We start from the raw sequence: 23,353 nt of genomic DNA on the forward strand, positions 1-23,353 counted from the left end.
CTTCTTTAATAATTTAGCATGGAAAGACGATACTGTGTAAGTTGTTTCCTGCTGAATTTACATGATGCTGATCCCCAGCCAAAGATGGAGAAGGTGTTTTTTCGGGCAAGGGGATAGAATAGGTTATGTGGATGGATGTGGAAACAAATACCAAGTAAATTATTAATTATGGAAATAAAGTTAGCTATGTAATAGTTGTAAATACAGTAGGTTTCCAGGGCAGAAATTTGCCAAAGGACAATCAATCCACTATTACATTTTTCTCTTTTTTTAGGCTTTGGATGTTGACCGAACTGTTCTCTATAAAATGAAGAAATCTGTCAAAGCCATAAACTTATCTGGTTTGGGTAAGTACGTAATTCCTATTAGTTTATATTGGTGAAATTAGAAGATTTAAACAGTCAGATGTCATACTGAATCAGAAAGAGTTATATGGGTAACTCTGAGAAGATAAATATGTGCATTTTAAATGGTAATCTTGAGCTAGCTTTTTGATCATGACCTCAGTAAGGATGAGGTGTTGTGGGGTAGCTAAACCTCTCTTGCTGCCGTACTGGTACCAAGTCGTAAAGCTGTACTCTCCTCTTTCCACTGGGTGTGGGCTCCTGCTCCTTCTGTCACGCCTCCTGCTTGACAAGATCCCTAGATAAATTTTTAAGCTTGTATAAAGCTGCATAAGCAGTGAGATCAACTTAATTGGGCTTTGATGAGCACCTGAAGTGGTAGGGCCTGTGTATCATCAAGAGAGGAGGATGTGGGGGGGTGAAATTACTCTTTGGCAGCAATAAGAAGCTACATTGGCTCTACTGCTTTGTGAAACCTCAGTCTCCCTGGTGGCTTTCACTTATGTATATTGAGAACTTCATGACAAGAGGGAGCTGATAAGCTGCAACTTTTTATTGTCATGATGTAAAAAATCGGTTATTTTTCATACAATGCTGTATAAAATACAAAGAACTATTGCTGCATGCATTTTTAAATGTATGCCAATCTCTTAGAATTGTGTATGTTTATCTTCTTTGAAAAAATAACTGAAGCTTTTGTTTTTGTGGATCAGCAGCATTTTGTAAATAAGAAACAGCATTTGTTTTTGTGGGTAAGAAACGGCATTTGGTTGGCTTTTGTTCTCACTGTGCAGTTCATAGCAATTAAAGCTAACAAAATCTATATTAAATGCAAAATAGATAGGCCTGTCAACCTTGGAGAGCCACCAATACCTGACAGAACTTGTGGCCATGTTGGTGTTCAGACAAGGTTATAACAAGAACTGCTGTTGTGGTATAATTTACCTCCAGTAATTGAAAGGAAGTTCCTTGTCGAATGTAGTAAAGCTGTTATCTTTGGATTGTGAAGGGCTCAGTTTAAGATTTATCAGGAGCTGTTTCATTGATTTGGCATTCTTTCTTCTCTTTTCTTGCTTAGCTGAGTTTTTTTGCCTGTTGAGTTTTTTTTTTTAATTTTATTCCGGAGTTCTAGACTATGCCTCATAATCAGAGTACCTGTTAGAACACTGTAGCAAATCACTCGTTTCTGCATACAATCAGTACCTTGCTCACGTTTTAAATTTGTGCTGCCCACCCATTCTTGGCAAAAAAGATGAAAGGTTTGGAGGTTTTTATCTTCCACCAGCAGAAACATCACTAACCACGCCATTTGTCAGCCCCTGGGATTTCTTTTAACAAAACAAACCCCATGATCCTACATACAGAAGAGCACAGTGACAGATTTTTAGTATAGGTTCCCTATACAGTTATTTTTATTATCATTAATAGTTATTATTAAGGATTACATAGCGACTCCCAATTTGTATATAGCTTGGGTCTTTACTTTAAAAGAGCCTCAGCCTTCAAAACTAGATCAAGTTTCTTTTTTTGATTTCATACCTTCTGTTTGTAGAGAACCTTTTAAAATTTGTCAGGAAAACACCATAGGACAGGAAGAGTATTTTGAAGGGTCCCATCAGAAAAGTAGATTTTCGTGTTCTTCAGAAGCACTTGGGGGGCACCGGCTCAGTTAATAGTACTGCTGCAATAAACTACCATCAGCATTCTGGGGAATGTCTCAGAATCCAGAAGAACAGTCCCCAGGATGCTGGGGAATAGAAGCCTCCTGGGGATGCTGTGTGGAATGGGTGCTGTGCTTATTTCCTAAGGTAAAAAGTCAGCATGGCTCAGCTACTGGTTGCCCATCTAACCATAACACTTAATGGTAGCAGCCTTTTCACCTTGCTTGCATGCAGGAACCTTTCTCTTCTTGCTGTAGAAATTGTGGCCCGAGCTCTTCTCTCACCTGGATTCATGTAAGCTAAGCTGGATACAGTAAGCAGCAAAAATGCAGAAAGAAAGCAGTGTGGAAATAATTCACCTTACTGGGTAGATGTGAGATCAAAAGGAGGTGTGACCTGCCACATCCTCATTCTTGCTGTCTATGCCAGTTCACTGAAAGCTTGTTCAAGTGTATATATGTCACACAATAGAATTAGTTGAACATCCTTACTTTATTCTACAGCAAAAATTTTGGTAAGTGCTCAGCCCTTGCCGTTGACGCTGAGGAAAATAAGTAACTTTCAGTGCTAGTACTCAGTTTTAAAATTTAATAGCTATCTGCAAACTCTCTATCACAGGCTGCAAATTCAAGTGCTCAAGTTAAAGACTTGTAGAATTAATGCTGTCTGTGTAATTCCCATTCTGCATATACATTATGTCAGTCTTTAATTACCACTACTGCACAGGGTTTTAGTTTCATATATTGGAAATTAGAGGAAATTTGTAGCTGTTTGAGAAACAAAGTTCTTGAATGGCATTCCAGATAGGATGCATGAACAAACAGGTTTGTTTTCAGTCTGGAGCATGATAAGTTTATTGAACAGGTTATATTACCAATTCACTGAAATTTGGGAAAGGACATTGTATCAAAAATCCTTTGGATATTAAATGTGTTTATGTGTAAAAATGGGCTTGAAATGAAATGGAATCATTGCTTGTTTAAGCAGATTATTCCTCTCTAAATAATCTTCAGGGTTTATGCTAGTCTCATGTAATGACCAAGACAGTCTTGGTCCTTATTAATACATAATTGTTTTCTAGGATGGGGAGGTTTTTTTCCCCTGACTTCCTTTGAAGCTTTAGAAATTGTCTACAGCTAGAATAAGAAATAGGCAATGTTACCTTTCTCAGGTGCCAGCTTGGTGTGCTTTGTCCACATGCTCAAGCGTGATACGGTCACTAAACTTGAGTTCAGAAAAGCTTTCTGTTTCTGTTTTATTCCACAGGGCAAATTGACTTTTGACAAAGGGACTTTGTATGCCTGTCTATATAGGCAAGTAACCTGGTGGTCTAGGAGTAAATCACTTGGGCAAAGTAGTTAAGGCTCTCAGATTTCCTTTGTATTTGAATTTATTTTATGCCTAGATTTCCTTTCATGCCCTGGGCTGAATAACCCCACAACATGTGCAGCTCAAAGCTTTCTGAACATTGATGTTAGATGTGTGCTGCATGAATTGTCCTGGTGTAGCCCAGGACCACTGGATGATTTCTAAGGCAGAGCTTCTGGTTTTATTGTCTCAGAAAGGAATCTGGTTGTCATGAACCAGAGCTGCTTTCAGAACTGAACTAGCCTGTGGTAAATGCAGACTGCTAGGATTTGCTTCAAATCCCCACTGCTGCCCTGAATTGGCAGATATGGTTTTGTCCTCCTCTGTAACATGTTTTGTAGTCCTTTTTTCCAGGATCACCCAGGAATATTTGATCTATTGCCTTCTGCTGTAGAAATCCAAGACTCTGCTAGCACACTTTAGCTCTTCTGCTTCTTTTTCAGCACACAGTAAAGCATAATAGCACACAGTTAAAATAAGAAAGTGTTACTAAAAGGCAAAAATCTGAAAGTTCATTATAGGAGTTGGGAGTTGTTATGAGGTCTCTGCTATGGTGCAGAAATATTATGGATCTTTCTAGGGTGTCAGATGTTTGTCTTGTCATGGCACATTGTCATTTGTATGTGTGGATAGGAACATGCAAACCAAAATTAGTGAGATATGTCATATTTCTGGCATATCAGTGTTGAAGTGTAAATAATGGCTGTTTTTTGTATTAAGTAAACATTTTTAGCAATAACTCTGAAAAGCTTTTTTTTTTTTAAACCCCCATAAATTGTGATTTCAATAACCTTTTATCTGCTGATGATATCTTCATGTTTTGCTCTTTTTGAAGCTCATGTGGAAAATGAAGAACAGTATACACAAGCACTGGAGAAGTTTGGTGGCAACTGTGTTTGCAGGGATGACCCAGATTTGGGAACAGCGTTTTTAAAATTTTCTGTGTTTACAAAGGAACTAACTGCACTCTTCAAAAATTTGGTAAGAATTACTCAAGAAAAACATGTTGGTATTTTGAAGCCAAAAGCTGTATTTTGGAACTATAACAGCTCTTCATATTGAAGGCAATTTGTGTTTTAGCAACCAATGTTCTTACAAAATTCTCAGCTTATGAAAATATCTCATGTCCTAGGTTTTCCCTTTGCAGAAGTCAAAACTCGACCCAAACCAAAGAAACCAGAAATCACCATGACATAAAAATGCAACAAACCCCCCTCTTCCAACACTTCTCACGCCTAAAAACTTCCCACAATAATGTAGTTATAACATGCATTATAAAACACACATCTCAATTTGCTTTAAAATGTGAAACCAGCAAAATCCAACTTGATTTACTGTGTGATCATGGTGTTTTACTTTACTTTTTCCCACTTTCCATTTGTATTTGTAAAGGGAGATTTTAGTGGCTCTGGAAGAGAGCATTTTTGCTTCTCAGGGAAATGAGTCAGGGAAACAAAATCAAGCAAAATGCTAAAACAACAGTAGCATCCATTGGGGACCAATCCTGCAGCTGAAGCCAGTAAGTCTTAAAAGCCTCTTTGGTGAGCCAAATGGGATGGAGCCAAGTGGAAGAACAGGATTTTTCATTATAAATGGAGAATTTTCAGCCTCAATTTCACATTGATCAGAGGGTGCAAAAAGGGCAGACTGATTACATCCTAGGTGGTAGAGCTATCCCGTATCTTAAGTACCAAATTTACTTGAATTCACAGAACTCTTATACCAGGGGCTAGGAAGGGCAAATGACCCAGATTCCCAGGTGTATTTAAAAGTCTGTGTCTGCTGAAATCAATGGCATGAAGACACATCAAATGCTTTTGTGAGTCTAGACCAAATGTCTGTAGTTTGCAGCCAGCTGGCCATAACCACTTCATTGGGGAATGTTTCCAGCTGATAGGATTTAGGGCAGTTCTATTCACTCTGATGCTGTCCTGTCTTTTTACCCAATCATGATATTGATGAATACAGCCAAATGTATTTATCAACAGTGAGATGTATTTCATATTGGTTATATTGATTTGGACTTCTCTGGATGTGCAAATACTATCTGAGATTATGTATGAGAAGAGGCATCCTGATTCAATGTGAGTCAGTTATCCGAAGTCTGTCATACAGAGGCAGGCAGCTCCTATGGAAAGGAAAATTGAATGGATCTTCTAATTGATACCTTCTGTTGACTAAAACCCCCTCTATCATATATTAATTGCCGTATGATGAATTCATTAGGCAAATGGATCTGGGAAATTTGATGTTTAAGTGGTTTTAAAAAGCAATCTGCTAAAAGCTACACCCCCTCTTCAGAAAAATCTTTGAATGTATTACATTTCAATAATACTTCTGATGGCTAGAAGATGTTGCTTTTTACCAAAAATCTTAGCTATTTGTTCTTTGAAAACCAGAGACTACTATCTTTGCAAAATGTTTCTGACAAGAATAAATTTTCTTCCATGCTATGGAAAGCAAAAACATCAAAATAAGTATCTATGGGAAGTTGGAATGCATGTTTTTGTTACCTTTTGTTATCTCCCTAAGTGTTTTGTGTCTTCTCCAAGGAATATTTGTAGTTCTTTTTGCTGAGTACTGGTTTTTTTTAGTAACAGCTATGTCCTTTTGCTTCAGTTTGTGTGTATAAGGAGAGGCTATGTCATAAGAGGGTAGCTAAGTCTGTTGGTTTTCTCAGTTTGTGGTTCTTATTTTCTCTGTTTTTGAAGAGAAGAGTAATTTTGCATAGGCATGAATATAATTTCTTTTTTTAATATTGCAGTAGCATAGGCACCTTCTCTCTTTATTACTGTCTGGTGAAGAGCAGGTCTCTGTAAAGTTCTGCTCCTTCCTAATATGCCTCATATTGTTGAGGTTTGAAGCTTTTTGTTTCTTCCTGACTAGCAAAGAAAACCTATTGGTCTTTGAATTTGGTGTCTCAGTAGGAAAATAGTTTCCTCCAGGAAGAAATCATATGAAAAAAGGATGTGAACTTCATTATTGCTTGTAAATGCCATATTTATGAAAAAGAAATCTACAATAATGAAAAATTATAGCCTTATATAGCTTTGCTTATTAGAAGTCAATGCCACTAGAAAAAACTTTTAGTAACTGGTCACTTTGAAAATCTGTTCATAAATTCAGTGTTTGAGGTGTAGTTTTCTAGAAGGTTAAAAGGGTATTGACCAGTATAAAAATTTCTGTACAGGAATTGGAAATAATTTGGGGTGTATTTTGTTTAAGTCATAGCCACATGTGCGTTCTCAAAATGAGATGATGTATCCAACTCTGAATGCTTTCAACATAATGATATTAAAAACATACCTCTCCTCTGGTGTTTCCCTGTAGCTCCACATGTTTTGGTTGTAAATATTTGCATCAAAAATGTAGCCAGGGCCATGCAACCTGCTACTGTTGAAAAAACATTCTGAAAGGTACTCTTTAAATAGACCTGTCTCTGGAGTTTCACAGGGTGCTGAATTTCCACAGAAGATTTGAACTGAAGTGGATGGGGAATGTGCAAGGAAGTGAGAGGACATGTTCAGACTGGAACAGATGCCAAAGCTATTAACACTGGCAAAGCTTTAGGGCTACTGTCAAGTTTTGCTTTGTCATATATTCTACTTTTGTTTCTAGAAGCTGATGTGTTCTGTCAGCTCTTGGCCTGGATGGCATTTAGAGCTGGAGCTCTAAAGTCCTTCTGCACACAGATTTTCCTTAAACTTGTCCTTTGTAAGGTAGAGGAAAGGCATTATAAAGTTGTTCTGCTTTAACTAAATTTTCAGGTGCTTGTTTTCCCTAATAATTTTTAAAGTTTCCCAAAAGACTTTGGTGTTTTTATGGCCTTATGATGGCATCAGTGTTTCAAGTTATTTCAATAACAGCTGAAGTGTTTTCATTTTTAATCCTAAAACCTGAATACTTACTATTCAAGTTAAAATTTAGGTCTTGAGGTTTTTGTAAGTTTGCTATGCTGCTTTTATGTGTGCACTTTCAAATAGTGCATCAAATTTAAAAAAAAAACCCACCCCAACCTTTGTAATTTTTCTTCAGTTTTTGAAGGGATTTATAAATGCATCTTCAAGAAATGAATTTATATTTACTGTGTGCAAGATCCTTGTAACCACTCATTTTAGCCATTCTACCTGTTTGCATCATTTGGATCACTTTGCGATATATACTGTGCAGTTATTTTCTCTTGCCAAAGCTCTGATATCAGCTTAAAATTTTTTTTCAACTTCTGTTTTTTCAAGAAGATTGAGCAATCAGTTTGTCTTTTTGGTAGTGAAAGATATGAAAGTACTAGAGGCCATTTTCAGAAACAACATACTACATTTTGTGGCAAGCACAATATTGCTGATGATGGCAACCTTGTTACTAATTCCTAATAGACTTGGACCACCCAGTAGAGTAGGCAGTGCTCCCAGGTAGGTTAGTTCTGTACGGTACTTGCTTGTAGTGTTAATTACTCTTCCTTCTTAAGTATAGTGCCAAGGGGTAAAGTCTTAATGAGTCTTAATATGAAAAATGTTAGGACAAGGAAAGGCTTATTGCAGTATGTTTGCACTTTAAATATTTTCTCCTTTAAATCCTATTAAATTGCTACACTGAGAGGAAATAAACTCTAGTTGTGCATCTTTGTCAACACTTCTTGAAAAGGGGTTTGATCTGTGAAGATGAAGTAGCTATTTAACAAATACCATTTTCTGTATTTGTTTACTTTTTTCCTTTATTTTTCATTTATATAAATGTAAAGTTAATGAAACAGGCTGCATTGAGAGGAGTGGATCTGATGTTTCCACTCTGTGGAAGATAGCTGGAAGTAAGAGATTCTATTTTCTATTAATAATCCTTGGATATTTAGTCAGAAAAAATGGAAGAACAGCAGTGATTTTTGTTTAGGAGGAATCACTGAAATCCTTGAAAAAGCCCTACACGTATACATATTTGAGATTGAAGTATGATATATGGATCTTAATGATTTAAGTTGTGAGCTTTCAGTTTTTCACCAGTACACTCGGGGAAAACTTGGCTAACAGTGTGAGTTAAAAAATAGAGGACTCTTTGATTTGTGCTTGTAGAGATATAAACCAAGATCTAATAATTCCTCCTGAGAAGCATGAGTTCAGCTCCACCTGGAATCAAATCTTTATTTTTTTGCCAAAGGGTGTTGGTCCAACTGGAGGAAATTCAGAGGACAGTAATAAAACATTATGAGGGCTTCAATAGGTAGGTTTATGAAGAAAGTCTAGAAGAATGTTTACTTCACAGATAACTCTGATTGTAGAGGAGGAAAATAATAAATTGTTTATAAATGGAATCTCACTCTGAAAATATTAGGTGAGGTGTCCCAGAGAAAGTGATAGAAGCCTACCACTTAGGTCTTTCAACCTAGGTTAGAAAATGTCCACTCTGGAGTTCTCTACTGCTAAGGAAGAAGGGCTAGAATAACCCCAAGCCTCTTCCTTCCTTTTCTTCTGCAGCTCTTCATTTTATGCTTTTCAAATTTCCCATGAAGTACTTTCTAATAGAGAAACTCCCAGCTTGTAGTTTGCATGTTGGTGCTAATAATGGGGCTGACTCTAAGTAGTCCATGGTGGCAACACTTGGTGTCTTGTGTGAAGGCATTTTTCTAGACAGCTGTGCCAGCAGCTCCATGTGGTCGCTTAGTGGTGCCCAGCTCCTGTTCTGCTGGAGTCATTTTCCCTGTAGCATAATGGGTGGTGGGTGGTGTCCCAGCTTAGCCACACCTGTGCTGCAGAGGAAAGGGGGTGAGGACAGGGGAAGGGCAGCACTGTGTCCTTGTGTGTGAGGGGAAGGAAGACACAGTGCAAAGATGAAAGTTTGTGCCACCAGTCTTTGTTACACATTTTTCTGAAGTCTTGGGGGTAGATGCTAAACCTTAAGTTTAGACAGACAATGTCTCATCTGTACAATGCTCATCAGGGCATCTGTGGATGCTCTGATTTCCACTTTCTCCCTGCTGTGTTGATTGGCCTTGTCCTACTAAAGCTCATGTCACTAGAAAAATTACTGGAAACTATTAAATCCAATAGCACTTGCCATAGAAAAACCCCCCAACACTTCATGATTTGTCAGCAGGCAGTACTGCCATCACCTGCACACACACAAGCTCACTGATGGTTGAGAAGCCCACAGCTAAGTACAGGGACTGCATCTAAGGTTTAGTAATGGCAATAGGAGACGTATCATACTGCTCAAGTGCCTGAATTTTAGTCTAAACTGAAAAAGTTTTAAGTTCTGCATGTAAAGAAAAGTATTTAACTTCTGAAGTATACTGGAAAGGCTTTTTTTCCTTTTTGCTTGGATTTAGTAGACAAAATCTACAGAAGTACTGTGGGCATCAGTATACAAAGCTCTTAGGGAAAAGAGCTTTACCTTAAAGTAATCAGGAGGGCTGGCAAACAATGAATTTAAATGTTTAACCATAGGCCCTTAGGCCACTTGAACATCTTTCTCCTTTAGAAATGCTGGCTTGCTTGTTGCCTCTACCAGCACTTCTGGCAGCTATGTGTTTTGTTTATATGTTCTCTCCCCCACCATTTCTTCTTCTGAGCCTTCTCCAACTTAGGAAGTGTTAATTTTTTACACTGTCATCTTGTTGGAAACTGTCAGAGGAAAACTGCAAGTGCCAAAGCAGCAAAGTTGGAAGTGGAAATGAGGTCAACTATTTTTTTTCCTTTCTTTGTATTTTAACCATGTGAAATTTGCTAGTGTTCCTCTGAGATGGGATGACATTAATTTCTGTGAAGCTTTCTTGCACCTTTGTGTATTTTTTTTAAAACACATTTTAAAACATAAAGTAGTAAAAATGTAGAGTCCATTACATTGTTCCTTGTACTCTGCACACAGAGTAGGAGCTGCACATATTAGTCCTTCTCTGTATGCCAAAAATGGGTCTATATTTTTAGAGCGTTCAGCTTATGCTTCTCAAGAAAGAGGGGAAAAACATGTAAGATCTTTCATCTGTATACTGCTTGCTGACTTATAAATATGAGGGAGTATGATTCATCTAACTGGGTTAATAATGACAAGTTCATGCATTATGTATGTTTACTTTTGTTACAAATAAAATAGGAGCATAGGGAATACAATAGACTGATGGTAATGTACAGGTGATAGCACACAGAAGGAATTAATTTGAATAGGCAAACAGTCTCTAAACTTTTAAAAAGAATGTAGAGTTTTTCTCCTCTTTTTGCTTTTTTTTTTTTTTTAAAGCTGCTTTGGACTCCAGGCCTCATGGTGTGAAATTCTAGCAAAAATCCATATCTATTTTGGAGTCTGATGTTTACACATGAGTATGTTTCAGATAATACTTCAGATGGTTTATTTTTTTCTGACTTAAAGAAAAATCAGTTATCTTGAGTCTGCTGCTGAGAAATGCTTTGTTCTTTATTCCTGTGTACTGAATTTGAAGAGTAATTAAATGGAGGCCATGAAAGTATTGATCCTTAAGTTAGACATTTGACTACATCACATCCATAAAATAGACTAACAAAGTAGGAAACTTCACATGGAAAGATATCTTGAGAGAGACCTTTTCTCTTTTCCACCCGAATAACCTTTCTGGATGTGCACTTGCAGCTTCTGGAATTTTTTAATGTAGGTGCTGTGCAGTTTAAGCCTTTGCATTTTCCCCCTGTATCTGTGACATTTAATTTTATTAACTTTGAGAATGGTTGTGTTGATATATGCATGTGGTAGTACTGCTGAGGACTTAGGAGGTGGATGGTTTCCAGCACTGCCAGCTAAGCATGTGTACATGTTGCTCATTCAATTTTTACAGGAAATACTTAAAAAAACCAACCCTAATGCAGAGCTGAAATATAACTTGTTGATTCTGAAGGGCTGTTGTTGGGTCCTGCAGCTTGGTGGGGAGGAGAAAAAGTAGGGTGGAGCAGGGGAAATATGTTTTGTGTTAAGAGTTTGAGAGACCACATTTTCTGTATTTCTTTTCTTTAGCTTTTCCATGCAGAGACAATCTGTGTAACCTTTAAAACTGAGGAAGGTTCACTTTGACTGGTGGCTGAAATTTCAAGCAAATGCAGTAAGGTAGTTTCTTTGAGGAGGAAAGGTGGGGACAGTGGGGCTTTGCTGGTTTGTTTTAACAATAACTGTTACGTGGAGTCTGTTCTAGTGAGGCCACCAAGTAACTACAGGGTGATAATATTTACAATACAATTTCTCCCCAGAATTGTAAAATACAATTCTGAAGCATCTATAATTGGAATTATTTTTTCCTTGAAATTTTAGTATTCTTTCATCTCTGGATGGGTTACGCTAAAGGGCACTTTGACGTCCCTGACATTATTCCTAAAGAAATAAAACTATTTGTTCCTACATGATGCAGAGTTCTTTCTGTAATTGGATCATTTGAAATCCATCTTCATGTAGGGATTTCAGAGCTTCTTAAAAAAAAATTGCATTTTAAAAGAACACCATAAAATACCAAAAATGATGTTACTCATCCAAGGGCAACTTTTGCCGAACTGCTACAAAAGTTATTCTGATTTTTTTCTCTTTGTGTTATTCAGAAGTATTTTGGGTTTGCTCCTCAGAGCAACCAATCCTTATGAATAGTTACAGTTTAAACTCTCTGCCTAGATATTATGATCCATACCTTGAATGTTTTCCCTGACTCATAAAGGAGTTGATATACAATCTTTTCCTAGCTGTCTTATTCCTACAGTGTTTCTTTGTTCTTTTTACTTGCTAAAATATTATCATACAGATATTTAACAAAAATCATTATTATTTTCCCACCATCTTACTTTGAAATAATTTTTATCTTCTTGAAGTACTTATTTTCTCTTGAATTACTTACATACTTAAGACCTCATTAAAATCTTATTTCAAAGTTTGCATGAGATAAATAAGGCAGATATATTGCTTTTTAAAATCAAATGGAAAATATTGGAATGGTGGCTTTTTTACAGGCCAGCATTCTTTGTCTTTATAACTTCTGTCAGAGTAAGATGCCATGTTTTGGGAGAGTAGGCAGATATGCTTTATGGAATAGGTCTGAAGAAGCTAAAAAGTAAGCAAGGTTAATATAAAATATGCTCATGAACTTAAAATTTTCAGTGCTAAAAAATGGTATACTTCTATTCATAGAATTTAAATAGGGAAATAAGGCAATGTAAAAATTAGTGTTCTTATTTTGCAGACGCTGTTGGATGAGGTATTTATAATCAGCAGTAATTTTGGAGGTTTCCTGCTGGTTTGGGTTATAATGTTTCCAGAGTGAGCTTAATTAACTTATGTTGGTTTCGTCTTTGATTACTGGCTGTGCTGATAAACATCTCCATAAGACATGGGCAGGAAAATATTATGTATGATTTCCTCGTGAAACTTTCTGAAATGTGTGTATTAAGACAGCTTGCATTCTGTGTCTAAGTATATTAACTGATTTGGTGTAATTTTGTTGTTACAGATTCAGAATATGAACAACATAATCACTTTTCCATTGGACAGTTTGCTGAAGGGAGACCTGAAAGGAGTGAAAGGGGTATGTCTTTCCTCCTATTAATATATAGGATTGTTATTGGTACAGTAGATATATTTAGCAAGTGTATTAATCTTATGTGTTGTAAGGTGTAGGATACTCAAGTAATGTATTACCTCAATAAACAAGACTTTGGGGGTTTTGTTTGTTTTTGTGGGTTTTTTTTTGTTTTTGTTTTGTTTTTTTTTTGTGAATCAAGTTATCCTTTCTGTTTGTGGATTCACATACCTCATGTTCTTGAGTGTGTATACAAAACAACATTTGAGAAGCTTTAAAAGCAGGCCTGAGATGCAGAAGATAAGCAAAGAAAGAGGCGTAAGATTCAGATATTTGCTTAGTTGAGTTAAGGGTAGTACTATATTTTTAAGGATTTTTATCATTCTAAACTTACCTGGAACTATTAAGAAACACACAATAGACTGTATGAGCATAGGATTTTTTTTAAGAAGCTGAAATCTATTTGTTTATGCGCCAAGGACATTTCCTATTTGAAATAACAGCAACTTAAGACTCAAATGATGATATGTTTATCATAAATTTCAGAGCCTATGGCAAGCAAACTTACTCAGCTTTTGCTTTGTTTACTAGTGAGTGAACAGGAAGTGACTGGCAGCTATTGTTCTAGGACACTGAAGGAAGGAAAAAAATATGTACATAGACTAAAAATGGTTTCTGTAAATTACTGGAGCATAAATAGATTATTTAATAAGATAGACTTATTATCTTTGTGTTGTTTGCTTACCACATTTCTCTCATGTTTTTCTCTATGTCAGGATAAATACATTTACTACAATACAGTGTTTCCCCACTGCCTTGAGAATATAATCAAATGCTACTTCAGTTCATTTAATAATTGTCTCAATAATTAATTAACATGTAAGAATTAGTTCTTAATCTATAGTTGCAAAGATTTTCCAGTGTCTGACAGTTGTAGTTGTCTGTTCTCTTGAACTTCATCAAAATTTCAGCTCTTGCATTTTTAGACATCAGTGAAATAATGTTACAACTTGTTAAGATCATTTTATCCAAATTACCTTATTTAGAGGAAAGAAGATAAAGGAATTTGGAATGTAAGTAATCCATAATTCTCATGGAATTAGTTACGCTGAGCTATAAGGTCTATACTGTTCCCATTAAGTCAGTGGAAATTCGATTTTTTTAAACTTTAGTGTGATGAATCAAGCTCTTAGCCAAGGCAGCCTTGGGACAGGGACTTTTTTCCAGTAGAGACAGATAGAATGATGAGAAAGTAGTAACTTTGATTAATTGCATAGTGTGGTCTTAGGATAACATATTGTTATACCTTTTAAGGAGTAAAATGGAGCTGTAAAAATCATAGTAAAGAGCATCCTAGAGATGCTTTTCAAAACATGAGTGTATTGATTCTCTTTACAAGATTGGTTTTCCTATGTGCAAGACTGCTTTTGCACAAGCCTTGGAAGAGAGAGTGAAGTCCCTTATTCTAGTAGGCACTGCAAGGGGCCAAGGTGTGTCTTCATTGTTAGAGCCACAGTATTTTTCATGCAAATAGCTGGCTGTTATTTTTTCTCTTTTCTTCACAGGACCTGAAAAAACCCTTTGATAAAGCTTGGAAGGACTATGAAACAAAAGTGTATGTATCTTTTAAACTTCTATTTAAGAGGGAAATGTAACTGAAATCTGTAGAGTTTATTACTTAATGCTGAGGTTGGATGCTCTCAGCAGGTGCAGCATGTATTAGAAGTGGATGTACACCTATCTGAGGCTTGTGAGTTGTGTCTTATGTTGTGGATCTAACCCTACTTAGCATAAGCCACTTGTTTGAAGTTACCAGATACACTGCTTAAACAAACAGCTATGAAATAAGTTTATAAAAACTGGAATTTTATATCTAGCTAAATAAATTGAATGAGTCAACAAAGCTCAACACCGAATATCAAGCACAATTTATTGGGTCCTGGTAAATCTTAAGTGATTCAGTGTCCTGCATCAGAGACAGTTGTTTCCAGGGTTGGCCAGGTCAATTGTATCATTACAGCTGACAGTCTCTGAAGTAGAATTTTGTAGTGAGTTTTATTCCACATTACAGTATTACCTAGATTGACTATCAGTTTTGTGTCCCATCTCCAGTGTCTTTGTTCTTCTGAAATAGTGCTGCCTTGCATGAGACCATCTCTGATGATACAGGTCCAGAAGAACCAAATATGATTATACTATTTAACATAAATAACTTGCAGATCCACAGTCAGCTAGACTGGTTGAAAATCCAGCACCATTTATGTTTTTTTTTTTTTTAATTGCACAAAGTTATAGTGATTCTTTGGTGCCCACTTAGTCTGTCTGAAGTCTTCAGAAATTATTCCTGTAGCTGGTTTACCCACAAAAGCAACTAGTTAGGTAAATTTCATTATTCCTTTTGTAAATAACAATGAGAATGGTCTAGTTATTGCTTTCTAGCATCAAATTTGAGGAAGACTTGTGTGGCTTTTGGTTTTTGAAACTGCCTAGCTACAGCTGGATTTTCATAAAAGAACATTCTGAAATACTGAGATAAACCTCTAGTCTGACACTCTAAATCCATAGAAGATTGTGTTGGTTCCAGTGTTTTATGTTCCTGACACTGGTGAGCAGTCTCATTTGGTGCCATTCCAGTTATTGACTATTGAAGTAATTAAGATTTCTAATCATTACCTGTGGCAGTAGTTGATCTCTGAGGACAAGCCTTAAAGAATAGTCCTATAATTAGTCTGCTGTTGTCCAGCACTGCTTGATTACTGGATCTGAATGCTTGTTTACTTGTGTATGACTATGCATACTGACAACTCACAAAGTTTATGTGCAGAATTTAAAATAAATTTGTGTACTGCTGGGACGTACACCAAGAGGAATGTTACTATTGGACCAAGACCTCTAGTGCTTTTAGGATTTCTGATCTAATATTCATTAGGATGAGTGTGTTGAAATGATGTAATGATTTGAGCTTGACCATCAGTTTGTTCAGAGCTGGCATTTCAGAGTCAGATATACCAGAAATATTTTCAGTTGTTATTTAATTTAATTAAGTACTTGAGAAGTAAGAAATCCCCTTAGAAAATGTATTTGTATGTTTGGGGATTTTCATTTGAGGTTATGGACATGTTGGAAATGTTATTTTGTGTGCTGTGCCAGTCAGGATCTGAAAACATGATGCTGATGATGTGTTTTCTGTCTGCGGCATTGAATCCGTTGCTGCTTGTATGATATAATGAGATTTTTTTTCTTTTTCTTTCAACTGGAAATCCTTTAGAAAACCTTTTCTATGACTTTGCTTTCAAGTAAGACACTTGGGTTTTGATCTGAAATGGGTTTCCTTTTTCCAGTTGCAGTTATCTCTACTTTCTGCAAGATCTTTTAACAAATGAAGCAGACCTACTTGACAGTGCTCATTTCTAAGCCATTTATGTGTCAGGTTATTCAACGTGCAAAGCTTGAAGGTAGTACACATTCATGAGGAATTTTTTTCAGGTCCATGAACCATTTTTTTGGTATTTCTAAGTAGTGGGCTGGTAAAATTACTGGGTGCTGCATTTTTTTAAAGTGGTTAGATGAAAGTTCCACATCAATATTTTGAAGTTTTAAGCTCTTAGTCCAGTCTGTTGGACTCCTTGACTTTGGTAAAGACCAAAGGATCATTTGAGGCTCAGGATAGGGAGTCTGGGAATTCTTTTTACTAGACAATTATTCAAATAATGGGCTGCTCTTTTTTTTTTTTTTTTTTTTTTTTTTTTTTTTTTTTTTTTTGGTAGGCTGTTCTACAACAGTGGAAATTACTTTTCATGGCATAAGGTTGGCAGTCAGGGAGTATTGTTTTTCACTGCAAGCTGTGTTGCTTATACCAAGAAGCTGACCACTTTTCCATGGTTTTGTTGAGTTAAATTCAGTCTTGGAACTTCCCTGAGACCCCTGCCTGTAGGACTGTGGGATTTGTCAGACCTCTTGTACATAAGATCAGTTCCCAGATAAATTGAGATGTTATGACCTGTCATTATGGAGCATTTGCCTTTAAAAAACTAGAGATGGGAATTTTAATGACACGATTTTCAACTTAGAATGAGAATATTAATTTGAGCTTGAATTTGTTCAGGTTATCTTTTTTCTCATACTAATTTTTTGACATAGGAAAACAGTGAGGTTTTTCTGGGTTGCTATTATACATGCTGCTGAGGTTTCTTAAGAAAACTCTTTTCATTCTGTGGCTGTCCTGAATCTAAACTTCCTTATAGCTGTGTGTTTTGATCATCTGTAGCAATGGGTGGATGCAGAATCACCTCAAGAAGTCTTAATTGCAAATTTTGGGGGTTTTGTTGTGGTGTCTTCATTCTCTCTCCTTTAAGAGAAGTAAAAAGACAAAGTAACTGGGAGAGGTAACCTCAGTCTCACCTACAGCTTGTGTTGCCAGAGTAGAATGGTGGGTGTAGGTGCTGATAGCCAGAGGTTTGCTCAGCCCTCTTCAGTCTGTTACTTTAGATAACTCCTTGTTTGGATTCTGCCTAAAACCAATTCTAGGTGTGTGCTTAGTGAGCTGTCTTTTCTAGTGATATTTCTTCTAACATGTGAATAACTCTTTTTAAAATTCTTCCCCCTTTTTTTTTTTTTTCTTTCTTTTCCGTTTCCCTTTTGGTTAACAAACTATTCAAGGCTGCTTGGCTGCTCTTTTTCTGCACATGCCTCTGTATCATATGCTTAACATCATACTGTTCATCTGCATTTCCTAGTCACAAGTACAGACCTGTGAAGCTATGTGCCGGATAATGAATTGGTGTTTTTCTAGTCTGTTGGGAAGTGACAGTTTCCATATTGATTGCTGTTTTTATAAGGAAAGATTTTAAGCTTATTTATCACCCTATCTCATCTCTCTTCCTTGCACTTTTGTGATAACCTCTTGGGTGCAAATATACCCACGTGTGACATATTTGAAAAGAAGGAAAGTTAATTTAAAAATGGTATCTGCTTTGCTTTATTCCCATAACAATTTTTGAGATCCAACCTCTCTCTGTAATTAGGTGTGTTTAAAAATTCCTATGTATCTAGTTCTTGTTCGGGAGAGAGATGTTAAGATCCATTCTGATGATCTTGGATCACCATCAATCATTGTTGATTACTATGCACCTCCTTTGCCCTGTAGCCACCTAACTTCTCAGACTGTTTTTCTCAGGATCACCTTAGCTGAAGTAATGGAGGGAAGCTGGAGCTCTCTTTCTCTGTACCCTGGGGCTGCTCTTGAGTAAGGTAGTATGAGGAGCAAGCAACCTATAGCTTCATGCAAACCTACTTCAGTCAAAAATTGGGACTATCCTGAGGTGGCATTCATGAATAAGTTATATTTTCTCACCACCAATCGTTAATATGACTCAGTTGGAGCCATAAAGATTTTAAAATGTTTTTAAAGCCTTAAAGCATTGCATTTTTGATGGGACCTCAGTTACAGTTGTTGTTTCCCACATAAGAGCTGGGAGATGCTGCTGGCCACCAGAGCAATGCAGTGGGACTGGTCTGCGTCCTTTGGGAGAGCTGTTTCAGACTGGGCTCTTCTTGTTACGAGGCAGTTGCTTTCCCCTGTGTACTTAAACACTAATGGCAGGCGTGCCGGGGGACCATATGGGGAAGGAGTACACATGTCATAAAAACTGCTCATTCTCCCAGCAAACAGATCGGATTCAGCAAGGCACTGAGCCAGATATCACCCACATGCTTCAGTTTGATCGGTCCTGTTGTGGTACATTCCGAGGTAAAGACTTTATGTCAATTTCACACAGGAAATAGAAGCATAAACTTACTGAAGCATATTATTCACAATTTTTTTTTAGCTGAATAAGTCTGTATTCTGGATATAAACCTGATTTTCCTGAAAAGAAAAAAATGTTAATTTTTTAAAATAGAGTTGTCTTATTTTGTGGCCTGTAAATGCTATTGTCTTCAGAAGTCTTCTTTAACAAGTGTTGTGCTCATGCTAAGAAATGTAAAGGTTTAATGGAAACTAATGAGCTATTTCTGGTAAGGCTGATTACCTCTCCTTCTTTGCCATTCTCCTTTTAAAAACTGGGCATGAGATCTCTTTTGCACAACTAAGTGAAGAGAACAAGTTATTTGAATGTGCTTATGGCATTTTAAGATCCAGGCATTAACAATACATTACTGTGAAGAAACCCAAGTGCTCATATCTAGAAATAATTATCATTGATTTTTTTCTGAACTATTTGAAGTCAATGGAAAAATGAACAAAGTCAAATACAGTCATCTGTTAAGATGTCTGCATAACTATTTTTTAAGTGATGCTATTTGCACTTTAGTTAACTCATGTTTTGCACAATATAAAACAATTTTATCTGAAAATTCTGCAACCATTTCTCAATTTACTACTACAGAGCTCTAACTTGACTCAGAAGACCATTGATATTCATAGCTCCTAGATAGTTCTGCCATGTTTCCTTTTAATGCATGTAGATAAGACAAAGTGGAGGTCACAGCTTGTAAATAGTGATATAGAATGAAAGTGCTAGACAAGGTTACCTAAATATAAAATCATAGTATAGAATAATACAATGATTTAAGTTTGAAAATACCTTTAAGATGATCAAGTTCAACCATAAATCTAACTCTGCCAAGTCCCCATCTAAAGCATATCCCTAAGGGTTACATCTACACATCTAAATACCTGCAGGCATAGCGACTCAACCACTCCCATGGGCAGCCTGGTCCAATGCTTGGCAGCCCTTTCCAGAAGATTTTTTTTTTTCTAATATCCAATCAAAACTTCCTGGTGTAACTTGAGGCAGTTTCTTTTTGTGCTATTGCTTGTTACCTGTGAGAGGAAACTGAAATTCCATTGCTAAAACCTCCTTTCAGGTAGTTGTAAAGAATGATAAGGTCCCCTCAAACCTCATTTTCAACAGCCTAAAGAATCCCAGCTCCCTCAGACACTTCTCCTCAAAGTTGTGCTCCAGACTGGACACAGCACTCAAGGTGTGGACTCACTGGTGCAGAGTACAGGGGGATAATCACTGTCTTGGTCCTGTTAACCACACTATTACTGATACAGGCCAGAATGCCATTGGCCTTCTTGGCCACCTGAGCACATGCTGGCTTGTGCTCAGCTGGCTTCTGACCAGGACCTCCAGGCTCTTTGCTGACAGGCAGCTTTCCAGCCACTCCGTCCCCAGCCTGTAGGGCTGCTTGGGGTTGTTGTGATCCAAGTGTGGGACCTGGCACTTGGCCTTATTGAACTTCATACCACTGGCCTTTCCTTATTGATCCAGCCTGTCCAGATCCCTCAGCAGTCTTCCTACCCTCCAGCAGATCCACATGCCCCCCCAGCTTAGTGTCATCTGAAGGCTTATTGGGAATGCAGTTCCCTTTTCCAGGTGATTCATAGAGATATTAATCAGGACTGGCCCCAACACCAAGTCTGGGGAATACCACTAGTGACCAGTCACCAGCTGGAGTAATTCCATTCACCATCATCGTCCAGGCTCTCCAGGCAGGTTTTTTTTCCCAGTGAACAGTTGCCTGTTCAAGACACGAGCAGCCAGTTTCTCCAGGAGAATCCTGTGGGAAACAGTGTCAAAGGCTTTACTGAAGTCCAGGTAACCACATCCACAATATACTGTTTTAAGTATAAGATTTCATGTTAAGTATTTTTATTTTGAAAGAGATTACCTACAAATTAAATGGAAAAGTCTTTGAATGAATCTGCATCTGTAATGGGTGAAATGATCTGAACACATATCGCTCCTTCTGTCCTCTTCCCCTTTATCATTCAAAGCAGGATGTATGGAAGGGAAAACCTTTCAAGCATTTCCAAAAGGAAAAGAGTTCTTCTTCATTGAGGACTTGAGTGTTAGAAGAGAGACATACTTTACTGTGAGCATTGACAGACAGTAGGACGAAGTGAAATGGAGACTCTTTCACCAAAAAGCGGGAGGGCCCAAGCCTGGAGAGTCAGGCTGAAAAGAAAGCCTAGACAGTGAAAGGATATTTGAAATGAAAATGTCTAATATTATTTGGTCAAACAAAATAGCCTTCAGAAGCACTTCTTTTTCCAGAGTGCTACCAATTAAAGTGTGTTCCTTCCAGGTGCTATTCTCAGTCTCTGCACCTTCTCATGTGTGTGTACCCAGACTCAGCCTGGCTGACTGCTGTATGGAGAAGGAGAGGAAGAATGACAGAGTTGCTTCCCAGCCAGCCAGTTCACTACTGCTGCATGTACACAGGGTGCTCTAATTTTTTACCCTTATTGACTGACAGAAAATAAATGCAAGTTTTTGGTGCTTATTTATACCACAATCTGTATGACAAAATTGATTTATTGGAATGAAAATTGTAATTTATATTGAAAGATGGTTTCTCTTCAAATTGAAGTGGTAAAAATATTGGAAAATGAATGGGTGAGACCATTCACTTTGTATCTCTGACTTTACTGTTGTAATTCTTCATCCTGTATTTCAGCTTTGCTTGTCTGTTACACACATCTGACCTCACTGTATATTAGTTATGTGCAGCTGTCTTGTAAATGGACTGACGTGCGCTCACATTTTAATCGTAGTCAGCAAAGTGTGTATATGTGATATGTGCTGCATGAGCTCCAAGAATAGCAGCATTACAAAGCATTTGCTGCTTTCTTATTGCTTCTGGGGTATTTTTTAGAGTTTTCACAATTTTCTTAATTATTTGGGATAATTGATCTGCCAGGAAAACCTGAACACCCTGCAACATTTGGAAATCTCGCGCTGTAGTGTTAGAGGACTATCTTTGCCAAAAGGATTTGGTTAATGTCACAACAGACTGACACTTGAAGCTGAGTTGATCCTTGCATTTGGATAGGACATTCAGCCGGCCTTTAGCACTCAGAAGATTTGCATGCAAAGGGCTGTGAGGGGTTTGTCTCCCTAGAAGCAGTGTCCTGTAGTATCAGTCAGAGAGGAGGTAGCCTATAATTGTGGCAAAACAACTAGGTAAATTCTGAACTACAAAGATGAAGATGTAGTTAGGTATTAAAAGTAAAATAATGAGGAAATGTAAATGTGAAATGCACGAGGCATGTATCTGTGATACTTGTCACTAAGAGGTGATTTGGGGTTTTTGGTTAAGTAGCTTTTTGAGTTTTGAAAACAGGTAGCCTGAAGCTCCACCAAATGGCTTCAAGGATGTCTTTCTCTGAATTGCTTGATAGAGGTCAGTATATTTTCATCTTGGTTTTACTACTTTTTTGCCTATGGAGTATGATTCATCCTTTAAAGAGCAGAAAGCACTCTTACACCAAAATCTAGCTTTCTTTAAGAGGATTACAATGTATGCTGTGGTATTGTGCATAATGTTTGTCTGTTTGGCAGTGTTAGCTGTCTTTTGGTTTAACTGGCATTGAGAGATACCTGATGGCGTGCTAATAAACTCCCAAGATTTTGGAGGTGGTTTCATTTTCTTATGCTTGAGTATTGTTCTCTGTAAAAAATGAAAATACTATAGAATGGTAATTGGTAGTTATTAGCCTTCTCACTCCTGGTCACATGTTAGTGAGTTCTCTGGCCTCAAGAACACTAGGTTAATTCAAAAATGGAGAGAATGGAAACATCCTGGATCTTTTCTCTGAGGTTTGACTGTTTTAGAGCTATCAAGTGTGATATAATGTAAACTCTTCTAGAGTGTGTGCTAGAAATGAGCTGCATATTCATAATTTTCTGTGAATCTTTTTTGTAGTGGTTTATCTTTCTTGTTCAGGATTGTCTGGTTAATTCTTGCGTCTGGACTCTTGTGTTCTGTGCCTCCAAAATAGCATAACTGGTAGTAATTGGGTAAGAGTGAGGACTTACTCTTCATGAAAACAGAACATTCTGGAACTGAGTTTTAATTCAGGCAACTGGAGGTTTTCAGAACATTTATTTCAAAGGAGAGGAGCTTCCTTCCAAACGTCTGCTTCTGGTGGGGTGTGATGGGCTGAGGAAGAGCACAGTGCTGGCTGAATGTGCTGCAATACTGCACAGGGCTGGCTCTGCTGTGTCTGCCCATGCTGAGAGCACAGTGGGGCTTCTTGAACTGCTGCTCAAAATGCTTCCCAATGGGAATGTTGAAGGGAAAGGATTAATGGAATTAATTCTTGTTTTCCCTTGCTGCTTGAGGTGTAATAGGAGGCAGTTCCTCATTCTTGAGAAGTGTATATACAGAATATTTTGTTGTCTGGAAGTCCTTAGACCTTCTAGACATTTTCCCATAAGCTGTTAGGGTAATGTTAACATCAGGTTAAGAGAGTACTTGAGACATGTCACCTTTTCAGAGAGAGAGCTAAGAGACACTTGACTACCCAAGAGGAGGTAGGACAGTTGTGTGTGTTATTTGTTCCTCTGATCTCCTTCCTGTATTCCTTGTTCAAAAGCAGTATAGCATTTCCTCAGGAAGCTCTTTTCAGAATTTTGAGGTTCTAAACAGTATGAGTAGAAAACTAAAAGTCTTCAAAAAGT

The 23,353-nt window shown here is 37.3% G+C and overlaps 1 protein-coding gene across 3 annotated transcripts in view; it reads left to right on the forward strand.

Moving 5' to 3' along the window:
• The window catches only part of ASAP2 (ArfGAP with SH3 domain, ankyrin repeat and PH domain 2), an 84,718-nt gene that overhangs the window by 17,058 nt on the left and 44,307 nt on the right, over nt 1-23,353 (forward strand). For all 3 annotated transcript variants that reach the window (XM_059842848.1, XM_059842849.1, XM_059842850.1), the window contains exons 2-5: nt 275-347; nt 4,209-4,354; nt 12,813-12,887; nt 14,447-14,496. In XM_059842848.1, coding sequence (XP_059698831.1) covers nt 275-347; nt 4,209-4,354; nt 12,813-12,887; nt 14,447-14,496 — 344 coding nt within the window. The remainder of the gene's footprint in view (nt 1-274; nt 348-4,208; nt 4,355-12,812; nt 12,888-14,446; nt 14,497-23,353) is intronic.

This window comes from Haemorhous mexicanus, chromosome 3 (assembly GCF_027477595.1).
Source record: "Haemorhous mexicanus isolate bHaeMex1 chromosome 3, bHaeMex1.pri, whole genome shotgun sequence".
NCBI lineage: Eukaryota > Metazoa > Chordata > Aves > Passeriformes > Fringillidae > Haemorhous > Haemorhous mexicanus.